The sequence below is a fragment of the Drosophila montana genome, unplaced genomic scaffold (genome assembly GCF_035044405.1).
Source record: "Drosophila montana isolate Dmon_TW-CO22-7 unplaced genomic scaffold, ASM3504440v1 contig_3200_1, whole genome shotgun sequence".
NCBI lineage: Eukaryota > Metazoa > Arthropoda > Insecta > Diptera > Drosophilidae > Drosophila > Drosophila montana.
This window is the reverse complement of record NW_026998080.1, coordinates 4,396,617-4,410,210: the sequence shown is the minus strand read 5'-3', so window position 1 is coordinate 4,410,210 and position 13,594 is coordinate 4,396,617. Positions and strand designations below refer to the sequence as shown.

General features: G+C 39.0%; 1 protein-coding gene across 1 annotated transcript; it reads right to left on the bottom strand.

Annotated features, from left to right (window-relative positions):
* Nucleotides 1-7,374: 7,374 nt before the first annotated feature.
* Rap2l (Ras-associated protein 2-like) lies at nt 7,375-13,393 on the bottom strand. The gene is made up of 4 exons (XM_064686364.1): nt 13,077-13,393; nt 9,320-9,457; nt 8,656-8,773; nt 7,375-7,690 (listed from the first exon to the last, which is right to left on the bottom strand). The coding sequence occupies exons 1-4, from the start codon at nt 13,209-13,211 to the stop codon at nt 7,533-7,535; spliced, it is 549 nt and encodes a 182-aa protein (XP_064542434.1). The 5' UTR covers nt 13,212-13,393; the 3' UTR covers nt 7,375-7,532.
* Nucleotides 13,394-13,594: the final 201 nt, after the last annotated feature.

Genomic DNA, 13,594 nt, shown 5'->3' with positions numbered 1-13,594 from the left:
TATTATTATTATTTGATTATATATTATTTATTAGTTTCCTCTTTGTTTTTCAAGATTATGAATCCAAGCTTGGCATTTACGAAATGAGTCTCTTTAAGGAAAAAGTTTTTAGTTTTCCAAGTTATCTTTACCATTTAAACGAATTTCACAAGGGTATTTAATCGTCGACATGCCAAAAAAAAAAAGAAACGGATCAACTGATCACTTATTCATTATTGCATGTATTCACACATAAATATATATATACGTTAACACGTACAACAAACAGATATGATTAGGTTAAACCTATTCATTATACCCTAAACCCATTAAATATGGATAATAAAAGAGTATAGAGGTTTTGTGCAGATGTATGAAACAGGCTGAATGACGCATTTCCGATGTCATCAAATATATATATATATAATTTTTGTTTTGATCAACATCAATAGTAAATTCAATTATTCCATGTCTGTCTGCGCGACGTCCGCAGAATCTACAAATAACGGATCTCCTCTTTTTGCCCGCCCAGATCGCGTTTCCATTCAATCGAAAAATTCTTTTTTTTAACTTATCTCGTAGATTTTGGAATTTAGCTTCTCGTATATTATACCAATTTTGTTGTCGCCTGCCCATCCCGATAAATCAAATACTTAATAATGTGTTTAACTTACCTGTCACTAACCTCACTTTTTTTGACCTGAAAATGGGCCATTTATTCTAAATGTTCAATTAAATGTATTTAAAATATTTAGTAATTTTTTTACCCATTTTTAATTTATTGGGATTTAGAAATTGTGAAACAATTCTTTTTTTTTTTTTTTTTTTTAATCAAATGTCAAATCAATTCTTGCAAGCCGGATCAGTTATTCTACATTTATTTGGTTAGTGGTAAAAAACGAATTGTGACCAAACAGTATTTAGAATGATTTGACTGGTTTAATGGTACATTTCATATTACAAAGACCAATAAATATATTTACGACAGTTTTGGTTCGTGGTACAGCCAAGAGCGAATTTTTTAAAGTCAATCTTTGTCTTTAAACATAATCGCCATTCTTTGAATGATGCGTATTACAATTTTCACTTGCATTATTGCACTTGCAAACACTTACACTTGCACTAAATACACGGACTCTATAAACATCGGTAGTAACATGGGGCCAGAGGCTAGGCGTAACAACACCTTCTCTTTGCACGCGACATGAAATTTTATTCGCATTGACGTCATTGCGTGGAAATTTGGGACTTTAAGGATAACTGTTGAACAACATCAAGTCGCTCAAATCCATATTGTTCTTCAGGTATTGCGCAGCCAACGACCGATTCCCGCCATCATAAGAGAACCAACCTAGCATGGGCCACTTCTAGGACCAAAGATGCCTACTACGCAAACTACCAGATCTACCCAAGTTTGGGGGCCAACCTGAGTATTGAGCTATATACTTCTGTGCATTTGCGGATACAACTTTGGCGATGCACGTGATACTGTAAAGTCATTGCTCATACACCGCAGGAATGTGAACAACATGATGGAAGAATTACGTCTTAGTTATGGCCGCCCATACTAATATATAGCCAGCTACTTAATATTCGAAAGTGCAGGTATAGCGAAACTCGTGCCATTTGCTACACGCGTGAGTAACCTTGCCGCCCTTCTACAGTCTACAATCAGCTAAAGGAGAATAGCATTTACCGAATCCTACATTGATTGTAGATTTGGTCGCTAAGTTAGCACCAACTAGGTGGCACAATTAGGCCCTTCCCGACTTTCGTACATTTTAGCGCGTGGTTATCGGACTACGCCAATGTGGTATGTACGGCTGGGGACGTCGATATTTAAGAGCAGAAGCGTAGAGTACTGCATGCCATTGACCATAGTAATGAAGGGCGACGCCAAGTTCGCACCAAGCAGTGCCAAATCTGTAATGGGCAAGTCAGGGACTTAAACGACTTTAACCTAGCTTCAAAGCCAAATAGTTGGATGCCACATGGCAAGGATCTGCTAAACGGCCAAAGAGTGTTAAGTCAATAAATGCCTGCAAACAGTCATAAGGCACCGCAGCCAACAGGTGATGGAGTGATAAATACTGGTAGGATGCCGCATCGACATAGGGGCACCGCGGCCAGTGAATGCCCAAGTGACGCAACAAAGGAACTTAAGTTGTGCGGATTCGAATTGAGAACAACTACAATTCCGCATTTTGACAGTGACATTGCACGGGACCAATTAGCTGATCGATACGTATGGGATGATGATCTACTACGCTAACTAGATCTTAAAGGGGAAGCGTGGTAAGCACGGAAATTATTGAAGCGGGAAAACGCAAACGTCATGTATTGCGATATATGTACGCCGTGTCAAACCTGCGTTTACCAATGCAAAGTCTGCAACGACGTGATATCCAAACGTTGGGCAACGGTGAGCGACTTCCATTGAAACCGTATTGCGGTGCGGTAACGAAACTTTTGATTGGACTAGACCATGCTCAGCTTGGATTGCCAATACAAACTAGAAGGTTTGCAACACAGAGGCCATATGCCGCAGCCACCGAACTTGGATGGGTGGTAGTTATTTGGGCCGGTAAAACGTCAATCGACTCAACGTCATCGAAGTCATGCCTCCTAGCAGCTGCACAGCAGCATGCAATCCAAAGGACGGTAAATGACTCCTTTTATATAGAGAAGCGCACACCACCAGTCGCAGCCAGCGACGATGTACGAGCACAGAAGATATTCGAACACACCACGGTGAAAATAGGGCAACGCTACCAGACAGGTTTATTATGGAGCCGCGATAATGCTGAATTGCCACAAACCAACAATATGACATACAAAATATAGGTCAACATGAAGAGAAAGATGAAGTGCGACTTTTAGTTTAAATAAACCTACATGATAATAACGGACGATTATGTTGAAAATTGATATTCTCGACGCCTGGGTATCAAGAGCGACAAAAGCCAAAAGCGACAAACTTTGGTATCTGCCGCACTCTGTTCTTGAAAATCAAAAAAAGCCTGGTAAGATCAGACGAATCAGGTATTCGACGTGGCAGCCAAGGTCAGTGACATTTCACTGAATTCGTCATTACCAAGGGGCCGCAGCACTATAGGTCACTGCTTTCTATCCTCTTCCACAATTGGCGTTTGTCACATAGCAATGTTCCATCAAGTGTTGATCCGCCCGCAGGATAGAAGCGACACAGCGATGATTACAGGAGCCTGATGTTTATGAGATGACTGTAATGACATTTGGAGCAGCTACAGAATGGAATATTCATCCTGCGATGATGAAGAAGAGATGACGCGTGAACTTGCATTGGCTACAGCAAATAACTTTATCATTTCATTTAAGAGATTCTCGAGCTACAGTCGGTTGGTGCGGACGACGGCTTGGGTTCTAAGGGTCACGCGCTTGAGAAAATCTGCCTCACCGCTATGCAATGTGTGTACTTGCTGATACGACGGGAGCTCTGTGAAGCGTTCTCCGACGAGATTTAAGTCTCCTACAATGGAGAGTAAGTCGGTAATCGAAGCGGTATAAGCGGGGGCTTGCGTATGGCAGGATCGATGCCGCATTGTGTGTACCGCATAGTGAGAGGAGGTCAGCACTGACTGAACTGATATGTATTATTACCATATGATAATGGATGCAACGATAGGTGACATCAGGACCAGATTTTGGATAAAAAAGCTGCGTCGAGTGTTGCGTACAGTAATTTATGGATAGCGTGTGCAAGCAACATAGATCGCAACTAGCGCGATCCTTTGCCAGTGGATTGAAATTTAAGTTTACGGGTCGGGATTACTTTGGACCACTACTAATGACGAACGGACGTCAAAAGGAAAAGCGATGTGTTGCCTCGTTTATATGTCTGACAAAAAGAGGCTAACATTTGCGGTTGGCACATGACCTTTCAACTGATTCCTGCATAATCGTAATCAGGAACTTTCCCTGCCGTCGCGAGCCTTACTAAGGTTGCACAGTGACAACGGAAAGATCTTCGTTGGGGCCAACTGAAAAGCCAAAAGGCTAATACACTTATTCGAGCCAGAGTAAATTTAGGGTGAGCTATCTTCTAGAGGCATTGAATGGACTGCCCAGCGAACACAGCCGAAGGGAAGCCTGGAAAAGGATGGTGCAGTGAGCCAAGAGAGTGCTACGCCACACAGTAAAGGAGGGGGCACCAAGCAACAAAGTTTCCTGATATAAGCCGAGAATGTTCTGAATTCTCGCCCGCTTACACACTTGCCGGCGTCTGTGGACCAGAAAGCCCCTTTAACAGCGAACTATCTATTCAAGGGAGTAGCCAATCTGCCTGACACACTCAGTGTCCACTAGCAGCGGTACGATAGATGCGCCACAAGGAAGCAGTGACACGTAGCGCAGCTATAAACCGTTTATGTAAGCGGTGGGTCTTGGAGTACCTGCGACGAGTCGATTTGCTATGGTGATGTGGTGCTCAGACGCAACCCAGACGTGCCACGCAGGAAGTAGCGAAGGGGCAATCGAGTGGGAGTGAAGGCTCGTCCAGTAGCTAAACTAGCCTTATTAGATGTGTAGGTAAGGCCGTAGGAGAAAAAACTGCGGTAAGATTCTGAGGGAATATAACCTATGTAATTCGTTCACAATAAAAGACATGCATTATTGCACTTGCAAACACTTACCCTTGCCCTACATACGCCACGCGTAAACCTTGCAGTGTTCAAATTGCAACTCCACCTTCGTTTGGCACGCGACAATATTATTGGAAACCTGAAATTTGCAATAGATGAAAATAATAATAATAAATACTATTAAGTATTTTGTTTACTAGATTCATTCATTCCTGGATATTATTTATTCGTTGCACAGGATAAGCATCCATTACATGGTACCCATTGATTTGATTTGAGCATTAACCTTGCTCAATGGCGCTCTCCTGCATTAGTTTGTCTACCTATTCGACAATTCCCCTCTTGGGTATTTATGAAAAAATCTCTGCTTCAGAGTCTTATTATTCTATTTTGAATCCCCTTAAGACCCTCAAAGAGATTCAATTTCGGTTGTAAGACTTGCTCCAGTTCCGGTTTCAGATCTGCTGGCCACTCTCTCATCTCGTGCTTGGATAGGGCTCGTCGGTCTTTAGAGTGGTATTAACCCCTCCATTTTGGAACTAGCTCACGATCTCTTGACTTCGTGCGAATCCCAGTCATCGCCCCTATTTCTTTTGTCGTCCGGTATACCTCAGTCGATTCGCCCGTATGTCAGCGGAGAGTCTACTCTGTCTACTCGCTCCCATTCATCGTCAGGGTGGGCCCTCTTTGACTGTAAGCGTTGTCCAGCCTCAACCACCTCTCCACACCCTATCTGATTGTTCTGAAGGCGGTCCCCTCCATGACGCAGAATGCCTTCTATTGGCTTCAACACTGACTGATAACCCAGGCCCTCTTGCCCAGTATCGCCACTGTCCCCAGGGCCAGTGGTCCCTATAGCACAAGGAAAGTCCACGATGAGCAGGCTGAAATCTTTATATATTGGTTTGGGTACTGCTGGCAAAGACGAATGCGCGTCTGCATGTCCTTCGCAGTCTTCGCTCATAAATCTGCTCGGGACTTCACTGAAAATTGTAGCAGGCATTGGCTGTCCGCCAAATCTTTACTGCAGTGACGATTTGGCTTCAGTCTACCATCAAGGGGTGAATAACTGTCAGGTCGTGTTCATATCAACTCTAGGGGCGACAATGGAGGCGTAGCTAAGGGCTTCCTTCGCTGGTCGGGAACGACGCTCCTGGCGTTCACGGAGCGAATGCGACCTGCGTAGCCGCTCTTCAAGCGGTATCTTACCAACCGTTGCCTTGGCGTAATAGCAACCCTCGCATCCGTTTCTGTGACTTCTACCGCGACCTCTCGGTTATCCTGCCATTAAGGTGTACTTTAATGGTGTGAGGCGAGAATCACTCTCATGGTTCACGAAGAAGTACAACAAATAGCGGAAATTCCTGGGACGTTCCTCCTCGTGCCGCTGCCGAAAATATTCCCCTCCCTGCTGGAGTCGCAATGCCAGTGCCCAGTGCGGGAATACAAGACTGGTTCGGTGCTCTCGCTATTATTGGCGTCCTCCACGAACGCCTCCCGCGTTTACTTCTCTTCACTAGGGGACTATTCTTTAACTTAGACCAACTACGTCTACTCACAGAAACTATTCATATATAAAGGTTGGAGACTAGCGCCGATTTTACTGCTTTCGGGTTCGTTTTCTTGACTTCTACAAGCTTCTGATCATTCTCATCCCTGTCGAGCCCTGGAAGATATGTTTAATTTGTGATATGTTTTTTGCTATAGCCTGTCTTCTTGACACGCACAGGATTGCGGGATATAAACTTGATGAGTCAATCGGGGTCATCGAAATTGGGTGTCAACTTCCCATCAAAGCCCTCTGCATCTAGGGAGCTAAAGCTGCCGCATTTAACCCATTGATCTTAGTAAAGGTCGCCACAGTCGCCTTCGCAGGTTGAGATGCCTATCCCGCTCGTTGAATTCACGCGGAAGATTGAATTGGGCGATATTCAGCAAATTCGCCCTCTCCTTGGGGTTGAGCTAACTAGTTACAGAGCCCGGAGTGATATTTCTGTATAAAAAGGCGTGGAGACGCGGTTTGTAATATACACGCCAAGATTCCGGAACGCTGCTTGTAGTTTTGACTCTTGGGATTTCCAGACGCGGATCAATTCCACAAACTTATTACCGCCATAGGCTTCTCTATCTGTCTCACAGGCACACGATCGCTGGCTTAATTTATTTGCTATTCAACATTAGAAGACAACATGTCAAATACCTCTTTGCCAGTCTAGATATCATCTTTCCGATCAATTCTAACTCCTCTCTGCCATTAGCCACTGGTGACGCGAAATATTCAGGAGATATACTTCTCGTCACCCACTCTGTGTCCCGAATATCGATCTTGATGTCTATTTTCCTCGATGTTATTGGAGAAGGCCCATACTCGCAACCCACATTAAGGAGGCATCGGCACAACTGCTTTTTAAAATGTATCTGTGGGATGGCTTGTTAGCGCATCGGTCATCACATTGAGCTTTCCTCGAAATTCAAAAACGAATGAATGTAGACAGTTAATAATTTAATAATTTACAATTCTGCTTTAAAATTTATTTGGTTTTGGGCTTAAAAACATAAATAAATGCATTTTAAAGTGACTGATTCCAGCTCCAGATCGTCGGGAATTTGACGCAAATAAGATTGAGACATCCGTGGTTAAATATGCAACCATCATACAAACAATAATGCATCAACATTTGATCATAATATCTATTAGTTTGTTCCGAACATCGCATATTTACCATTCGCGCAAACTCATTTTAAATGATAATTTTTTCAGAGTAAGACGCACAAATTTAATAGCCACCCTCGAACTTTCGTGTTTTTCTTTTTATTCTTTTATGGCGTTGCTGTGCCTCTTAATTATAAACATATTACTTGGTCAATATATTTATTACATACATATTAATGGTTTTATTTTTAACTATATTAATCTTATGTATTTACAAATTTCTATAAAAGCGTACAACAACAGTATTTCTTTTTTTGTCGTTTTTCTTGCGTTAAATTCATCTCTCGCACAATAGTTGCAAACACTTCATTGACATTTATTCGATCTTTTGCTGATGCTTCAATAAAAGGACATTCCCAAAGTTGCGCCAATGCATTACCTGGAAAAAGTAAAATTTAAATTTGATTAAATGGCTTATTGCGGTTTGCAGTGCTATGACTCCAGAACCGTCGTGAAGTACTTTTTTCAAAAAGATGGCAGATATTTTTATGAATTATGACTATAATTAAGCAAAATAGATAAGTATTTCGATATTCAAAAATTTTCCAGTCGTTCTATTTTTAAAATTCTAATCTGATTGAAATTAACTAAGGAAAAATGCGCACGATATCAATACAATATGTTGCGTCCTGGCTAAGCGCCAAGCCAATGTGTATTTAAGTGTCAATGCCTTCATAGCTGCTCCTTAACGTTTCAAGAGTTGGCCTTAGCTCTTACTTGTTCTGCGACAACAGAACTAATTTAAAAGCGCTTCACGAAAGCTGTGCTAAAGACAAAGTCTTATCTAAGGCACGTACTATCAGCGAGTGGTCAAAGTTCGCTTTATCTCTCCGCGCTCATCTCATTTTGGAGTTATGTGAATTGAAGTTTGCAAAACAGCTGCTTTTTAAGTAAAGTGGTAAACTACGAGAATATCTTAACAGCAGTTACGCAGATGGAGGCAGTGATGGACTCGAGGCGACTGTCATCGGACTCGCATGACTCAGAGGCACAAACTTTCCGCCAATTTTGATTGATCAATTGGCTACTGGGATCATTTGACAAATTAATGTTATATTTTACATCCTATGACATATGCGAGAACACATTTTTTTGAAAGCACATATTTATCCAATCGTCGTTGTACTAATTTTCACACAGTTATGCAATAATTTATATATGACATTTTCTGAAATGGTGTGATTTATAATATAAACGTCTATAACATCATATTTAAACCCAAACATATATGGAGGAAATGCGTGATTTGTCGATGTTTGAAATTTTTGAATATTGTGAATACATTATATTTAATAAAATACGTTTATATATAATAACCTTCATAAGAGAAAAAATTATATTTACCTTCAGCAGTTGATACTTCTCTCTGGCAATCCAAATCAAATTTATTTGCTACAAGTAATATGGGTGCTGGTTGGCTTCCTTTAACTCGAGTAATCACATTTTTCATACTTGAAATATCCTAAAAAGAAAAAAATAGAATTAACCTTGTAACAACGAAATATATAACAGCTTGAATTAACTTTAACCTTGTTTTTGACGATTTCATGTATTTATAACTCTTCTTTCTTATCATGATAATTATTTTGGAGATTTGCAAAGTTTGTAAATGAGCTATACCTAATCTGAGCCCATTGAAAATGTATAAAACAGACAGAAAGAAGTTTCTCTGTTCTCATATCCCCAGAGTCAGAATATTTCATTGCAGGTGAGCGAATAACGGGGGGCTGTCCTTGGGCTTTCGGTAGACCCTTTTCTACACGCGACAGCCAAATATCTCACACATTGATTCAAAGGCTTTGATAGCCATTCATTAATTTAATTAACTTCAAAAGGTCCCCTTAATTTTTTTATATGCCTACTTCCAAACTAATTTATGTCAGCGTATACAATATTAGTATGTTAGTCGAGAACTCTCGGTTAGAGCCTTTTATCTTATTCTCATTTTACTCTACTCGCCGTTTTAGTTTAGCTTATTTTTTTGCTTTTCACTTCCATAGATATTTACCTGAAATGTTTGATGGTTTGTCAGCGAATACATCACAATAAAGCCATGTCCGTTCTTTATGTAGAGATCTCTCATAGAAGCAAATTGCTCGGTTCCAGCAGTGTCTAATATTTCCAAAACACATGGAGAACTGTCCACCTGTAAGGAATACGAAAATGTTATGTAATGTTTTCGTGGTCAAAACATATTTAAAGATTTTCAGGATAACTAAGTAAAAGTGCTGAAAGTGCCTAATTGTAACATTTACAAACATTGTATCTTTCTTCTATATATACTATACATTAACAATAAAATATATTCACTTCTCTTTCACTCTGCTCCAAATTAAGGAAAATATCACAAATCTCCCAGGGGAAGAGGTACTTAAGGTCACGGAACCGGTCAATTAAAACCCCTACCACGCATGTTGTGTGAAGAGGAGCAATAGAAAGATAACGCGGTTTCCAAAAAGAATCTGCGAATGTTCTCAAAACGGTGCAAGACAGCCAGGAACTGTAGCAGTACCGAGAAAGCGTTAGTGGCATTATGCGCACAGCAGCTGGAGAACTCCTACGAATGGGAACATTTTAAGACGAATCCACAGTAAAGCTGAGGAGAACTGTCCAGGACGCCGTAGTCAATAGAGCAGACGTGAAAACGATCTCGGATGGAGTCCTTCTCGAAATTTTATCCCAGTATTTGCCAAAAAAGGAAGAGGATTTGCCTGCCGAAATCGGACTTAGGCCGAGGAAAACATTTTGCGGCACGCAAGCGGCTACCATGCTCCTATCCAAGAGAGCCGCATGCATGCATGCATGCATACATACATACATATATACATACATACATACATACATACATATATATATATACATATATACATATATACATATATACATATATACATATATACATATATACATATATACATATATACATATATACATATATACATATATACATATATACATATATACATATATACATATATACATATATACCTATATACATATATACCTATATACCTATATACCTATATACCTACATACCTACATACCTACATACCTAAATGCCAACGCCTCCTGCTCCGCCCCCTTGGTGTTCGTTCGGCTCCTCAGCTCTCCCCGTAGAAGCCGCCTGCGACTAATTCATAGGTGAAGCCTGCAGGCCTTACTTACATTTTTGAGAATCGAGGAGGAGGGCGACTTTAATAAATACGTTTTCTTATTTAAATTTGCCGCGCAACAGGACAAATTGGTCTGCTGTTGGTATTTTCTAAGACAATTTACATGCATACATACATATATACATACATACGCACATACATACATACATACGCACATACATACATATATACAAAATTAATTTGGCATCTAAAGCTGGCAACAGTAATCATGTATATATATTTTATATTATATATGTATATTATTTTGATAAAATTGTTCTTAAAGAAATTTTCGGCAGCAAATCTTATTCTACGATAGACTATTCGTATATTCTCAAAAAGGCAATTGCATTACAATTGTGAATGTAATTGGTATTTTAGCTCTAAAAACCCTAAAGATTTGCTCAAAAAGCACGATTTCGATATTGATTTTATTTTTGGAAACAGGGTAAGTTATCGATTATCGGAAATTTATACTGTGCGGGCAATGGGAGGACCCCAAAATTTAAAGTATCTAGCTCTTATAAGTTCTGATCTCCTTGCGATCATACATGCAGACGGACGGACAGACAGACAAACGGACATAGCTAAATCGATTAGGTTATTGATGCTTATCAAGAATATATATATTTTATGGTCGGAGATATCTCCTTCTATTCGTTACACATAAATATATTTATGTTTTGCATTAATGATAGTAAACTTAATAATTCTTACACATAATTATAATTTTCTGCAGGTTCTTTTTACGTTCAGAGTGACCAAAGTAGTTGTCTGCTACTTGTTCCATAGCATAAGGCCGTTGAGCGTTAGCACAACTGCGCAGAGACCCGTTCAGTTCGGAAATGCAGAGACGGTCTTAGGTATGTATTGGGATCACAGTACCCCAATGCCCATCTGGACTGTTGTCTTGTTATATTGTCAGCCTAAAAATTTTGTTTCAGCGTGTGTTGAGAGAAACTTTATTTAAAATCTGTCCAAGACAACACAGATCGTTGTGCATAATTTTCAATGCCAGCGAATTTGCGTATGATGCAGCATGATTCATATTCACTGGACATGTAGAGTTAATCGATTATCTACTATCGGCAGCCAACAGCAAAGTTGCAAGCTATAGTGCAATGACTGGAAATGGACTCGCGGAAGTTGCTACGACTCGCGATACATTGTGTTGGAAAAGTCCTTGGTATGCTGAAAAACCCAGACAAAGTTCTACAGGGACGCTATAATCTTGTCACGGAAGTAATACCACCAACCCAACATATAGTTGGGTCAGCTAGAACAAAAAAGGTTGACATTCATTTAGTGTGGATCAGGTCCGCATCGACTTCGTTTTTGTTCGGGAGATACCCTAAACCCAGCGCGGAGCTGCCGTTCCAAGAATACGAACCTTGTATGCATAAATCACAAATAAATAAATATACGTATACAGCGGTTGTGCTTCATGCCTTAGCTAGACGCAACGCGTAAATGTAATTTTAAATAGCTTCGGCGTTTAAAGTTCGATTCTTATCGATACTTATCGATATTATAAAAATGGGATATCGAAAAAAATTAGAACTCTAGATCGACACGTCCATGTAAACGGACATGGCTGGGATCTTATCGGCTATTGATGTTGCCTAAGAATATACATATATACTTTTTATGGTCGAAGATGAATCCTCCTGCCTGTTTCATCATTTTTAATTAGTTAAGGGTATACAAATAAATCTTACTCTTTGACAATCCGCAGTCGCATATTTGGTCGTCATCGATATTTTTATCTTCATCCCACATTTTTCTTAAACTAAAAAAAATAATCCTGCGGTCAAATTTTTCGTTTGATTAATCGTGTCACCTTCAGATAATGCAAAGCTGCTTAAATTACCACCACGCCTAATCTTATACATTTGCATAAAAAAGCAAATTGTAATAAAACACATCAAAATTGCCCATTTTTAATAGGTTCAGGGTATAAAAATGTCATGTCCACTAAAATCTTAGCCCGGTTACATCTAGAAGGAAATATTTTCTATAAATAAGCAGTTGAATTTGCATATATCTTTCTTTGTTGTTATCTCTTTTGTTTTGTTATGTTTGACCAGCGTTTAAATTGGTATTTGCTAATAAACGGAGTCCTTCTATCTAACAACATATACTTCTCATGTATTTGCAGAAGTACTTATAATTACATATGTATGTATGTATGTATGTATGTACATATAAACACATGAACATAATGTCCCTATTTTGCACACATATACACACTATTTTAATAGGTATCTAGCTTCAATACCTGTTTAAATATAATAATTACATAGTGTATGTTCAATATTTTAATGAATCTATATATTTTCAACATTTTACAATTCATGAGTCAGAACATAAAACCTACAGACTTCGTAAGATACATATTTTAGTTATCAGAATATTTCTGATTTAAAGTCTCATTTTCATATTAAAATCCACAAAACAAAAATACATGCAATTTTAAGTATAGGACATATACATACATTTTATAGCTATCTAAATTTACATATGTTCCTACAGTGTCTATGTATATGCATATGTACATTAGTATAAATTGTGTTTACACAATATATACTAGCTATAAAAAAATGTATGACAAACCTCTATTTCCTTTCGATAGAAGTCCTCAATGGTGGGGTCATATTTCTCAATAAAACATCCCGAAACGAATTGAACAGTTAGGGCCGATTTACCAACTCCACCAGAACCAAGCACAACCACTTTAAATTCGCGCATGTTTAAAGCACTTATTTGATGTACACCGAATAATGTTCCAAAATTAAAATGATATTTAAATCGATTATGAAGATAACAGATTTATGTGTTTAGCATTGTGCAATATGTAATGTCTTAAGTCTTGAGTGTACATGCATTAACACTTTTTATAAACATTTATTAAATTTCTGATTGAAAATCATAGTTTTCGTGAATATTATTAACTTCGGGCATTGGCATTCGGAGAAAACGAACAATAATCAGATTAGAGATGTGCGATATATGCCCAACCTGCTAGAAGTAATATCTTAATACTTATAAAATATTTTTCCGTTTCACACTGAATACATTTCGGGGAACGATTGAAATTTATTGAAGATGTGAAACTACATTGGCAACATTTA

What these genes read in the sequence shown, in the direction of transcription:
- Rap2l (XM_064686364.1), bottom strand. Translation starts at nt 13,211, where the DNA reads ATGCGCGAATTTAAAGTGGTTGTGCTTGGTTCTGGTGGAGTTGGTAAA. An exon ending in CAAACCATCAAACATTTCAG is followed by an intron (nt 8,774 to 9,319) that starts GTAAATATCTAT and finishes TTTTCTTTTTAG; the next exon opens with GATATTTCAAGTATGAAAAA. An exon ending in AGAAGTATCAACTGCTGAAG is followed by an intron (nt 7,691 to 8,655) that starts GTAAATATAATT and finishes TACTTTTTCCAG; the next exon opens with GTAATGCATTGGCGCAACTT.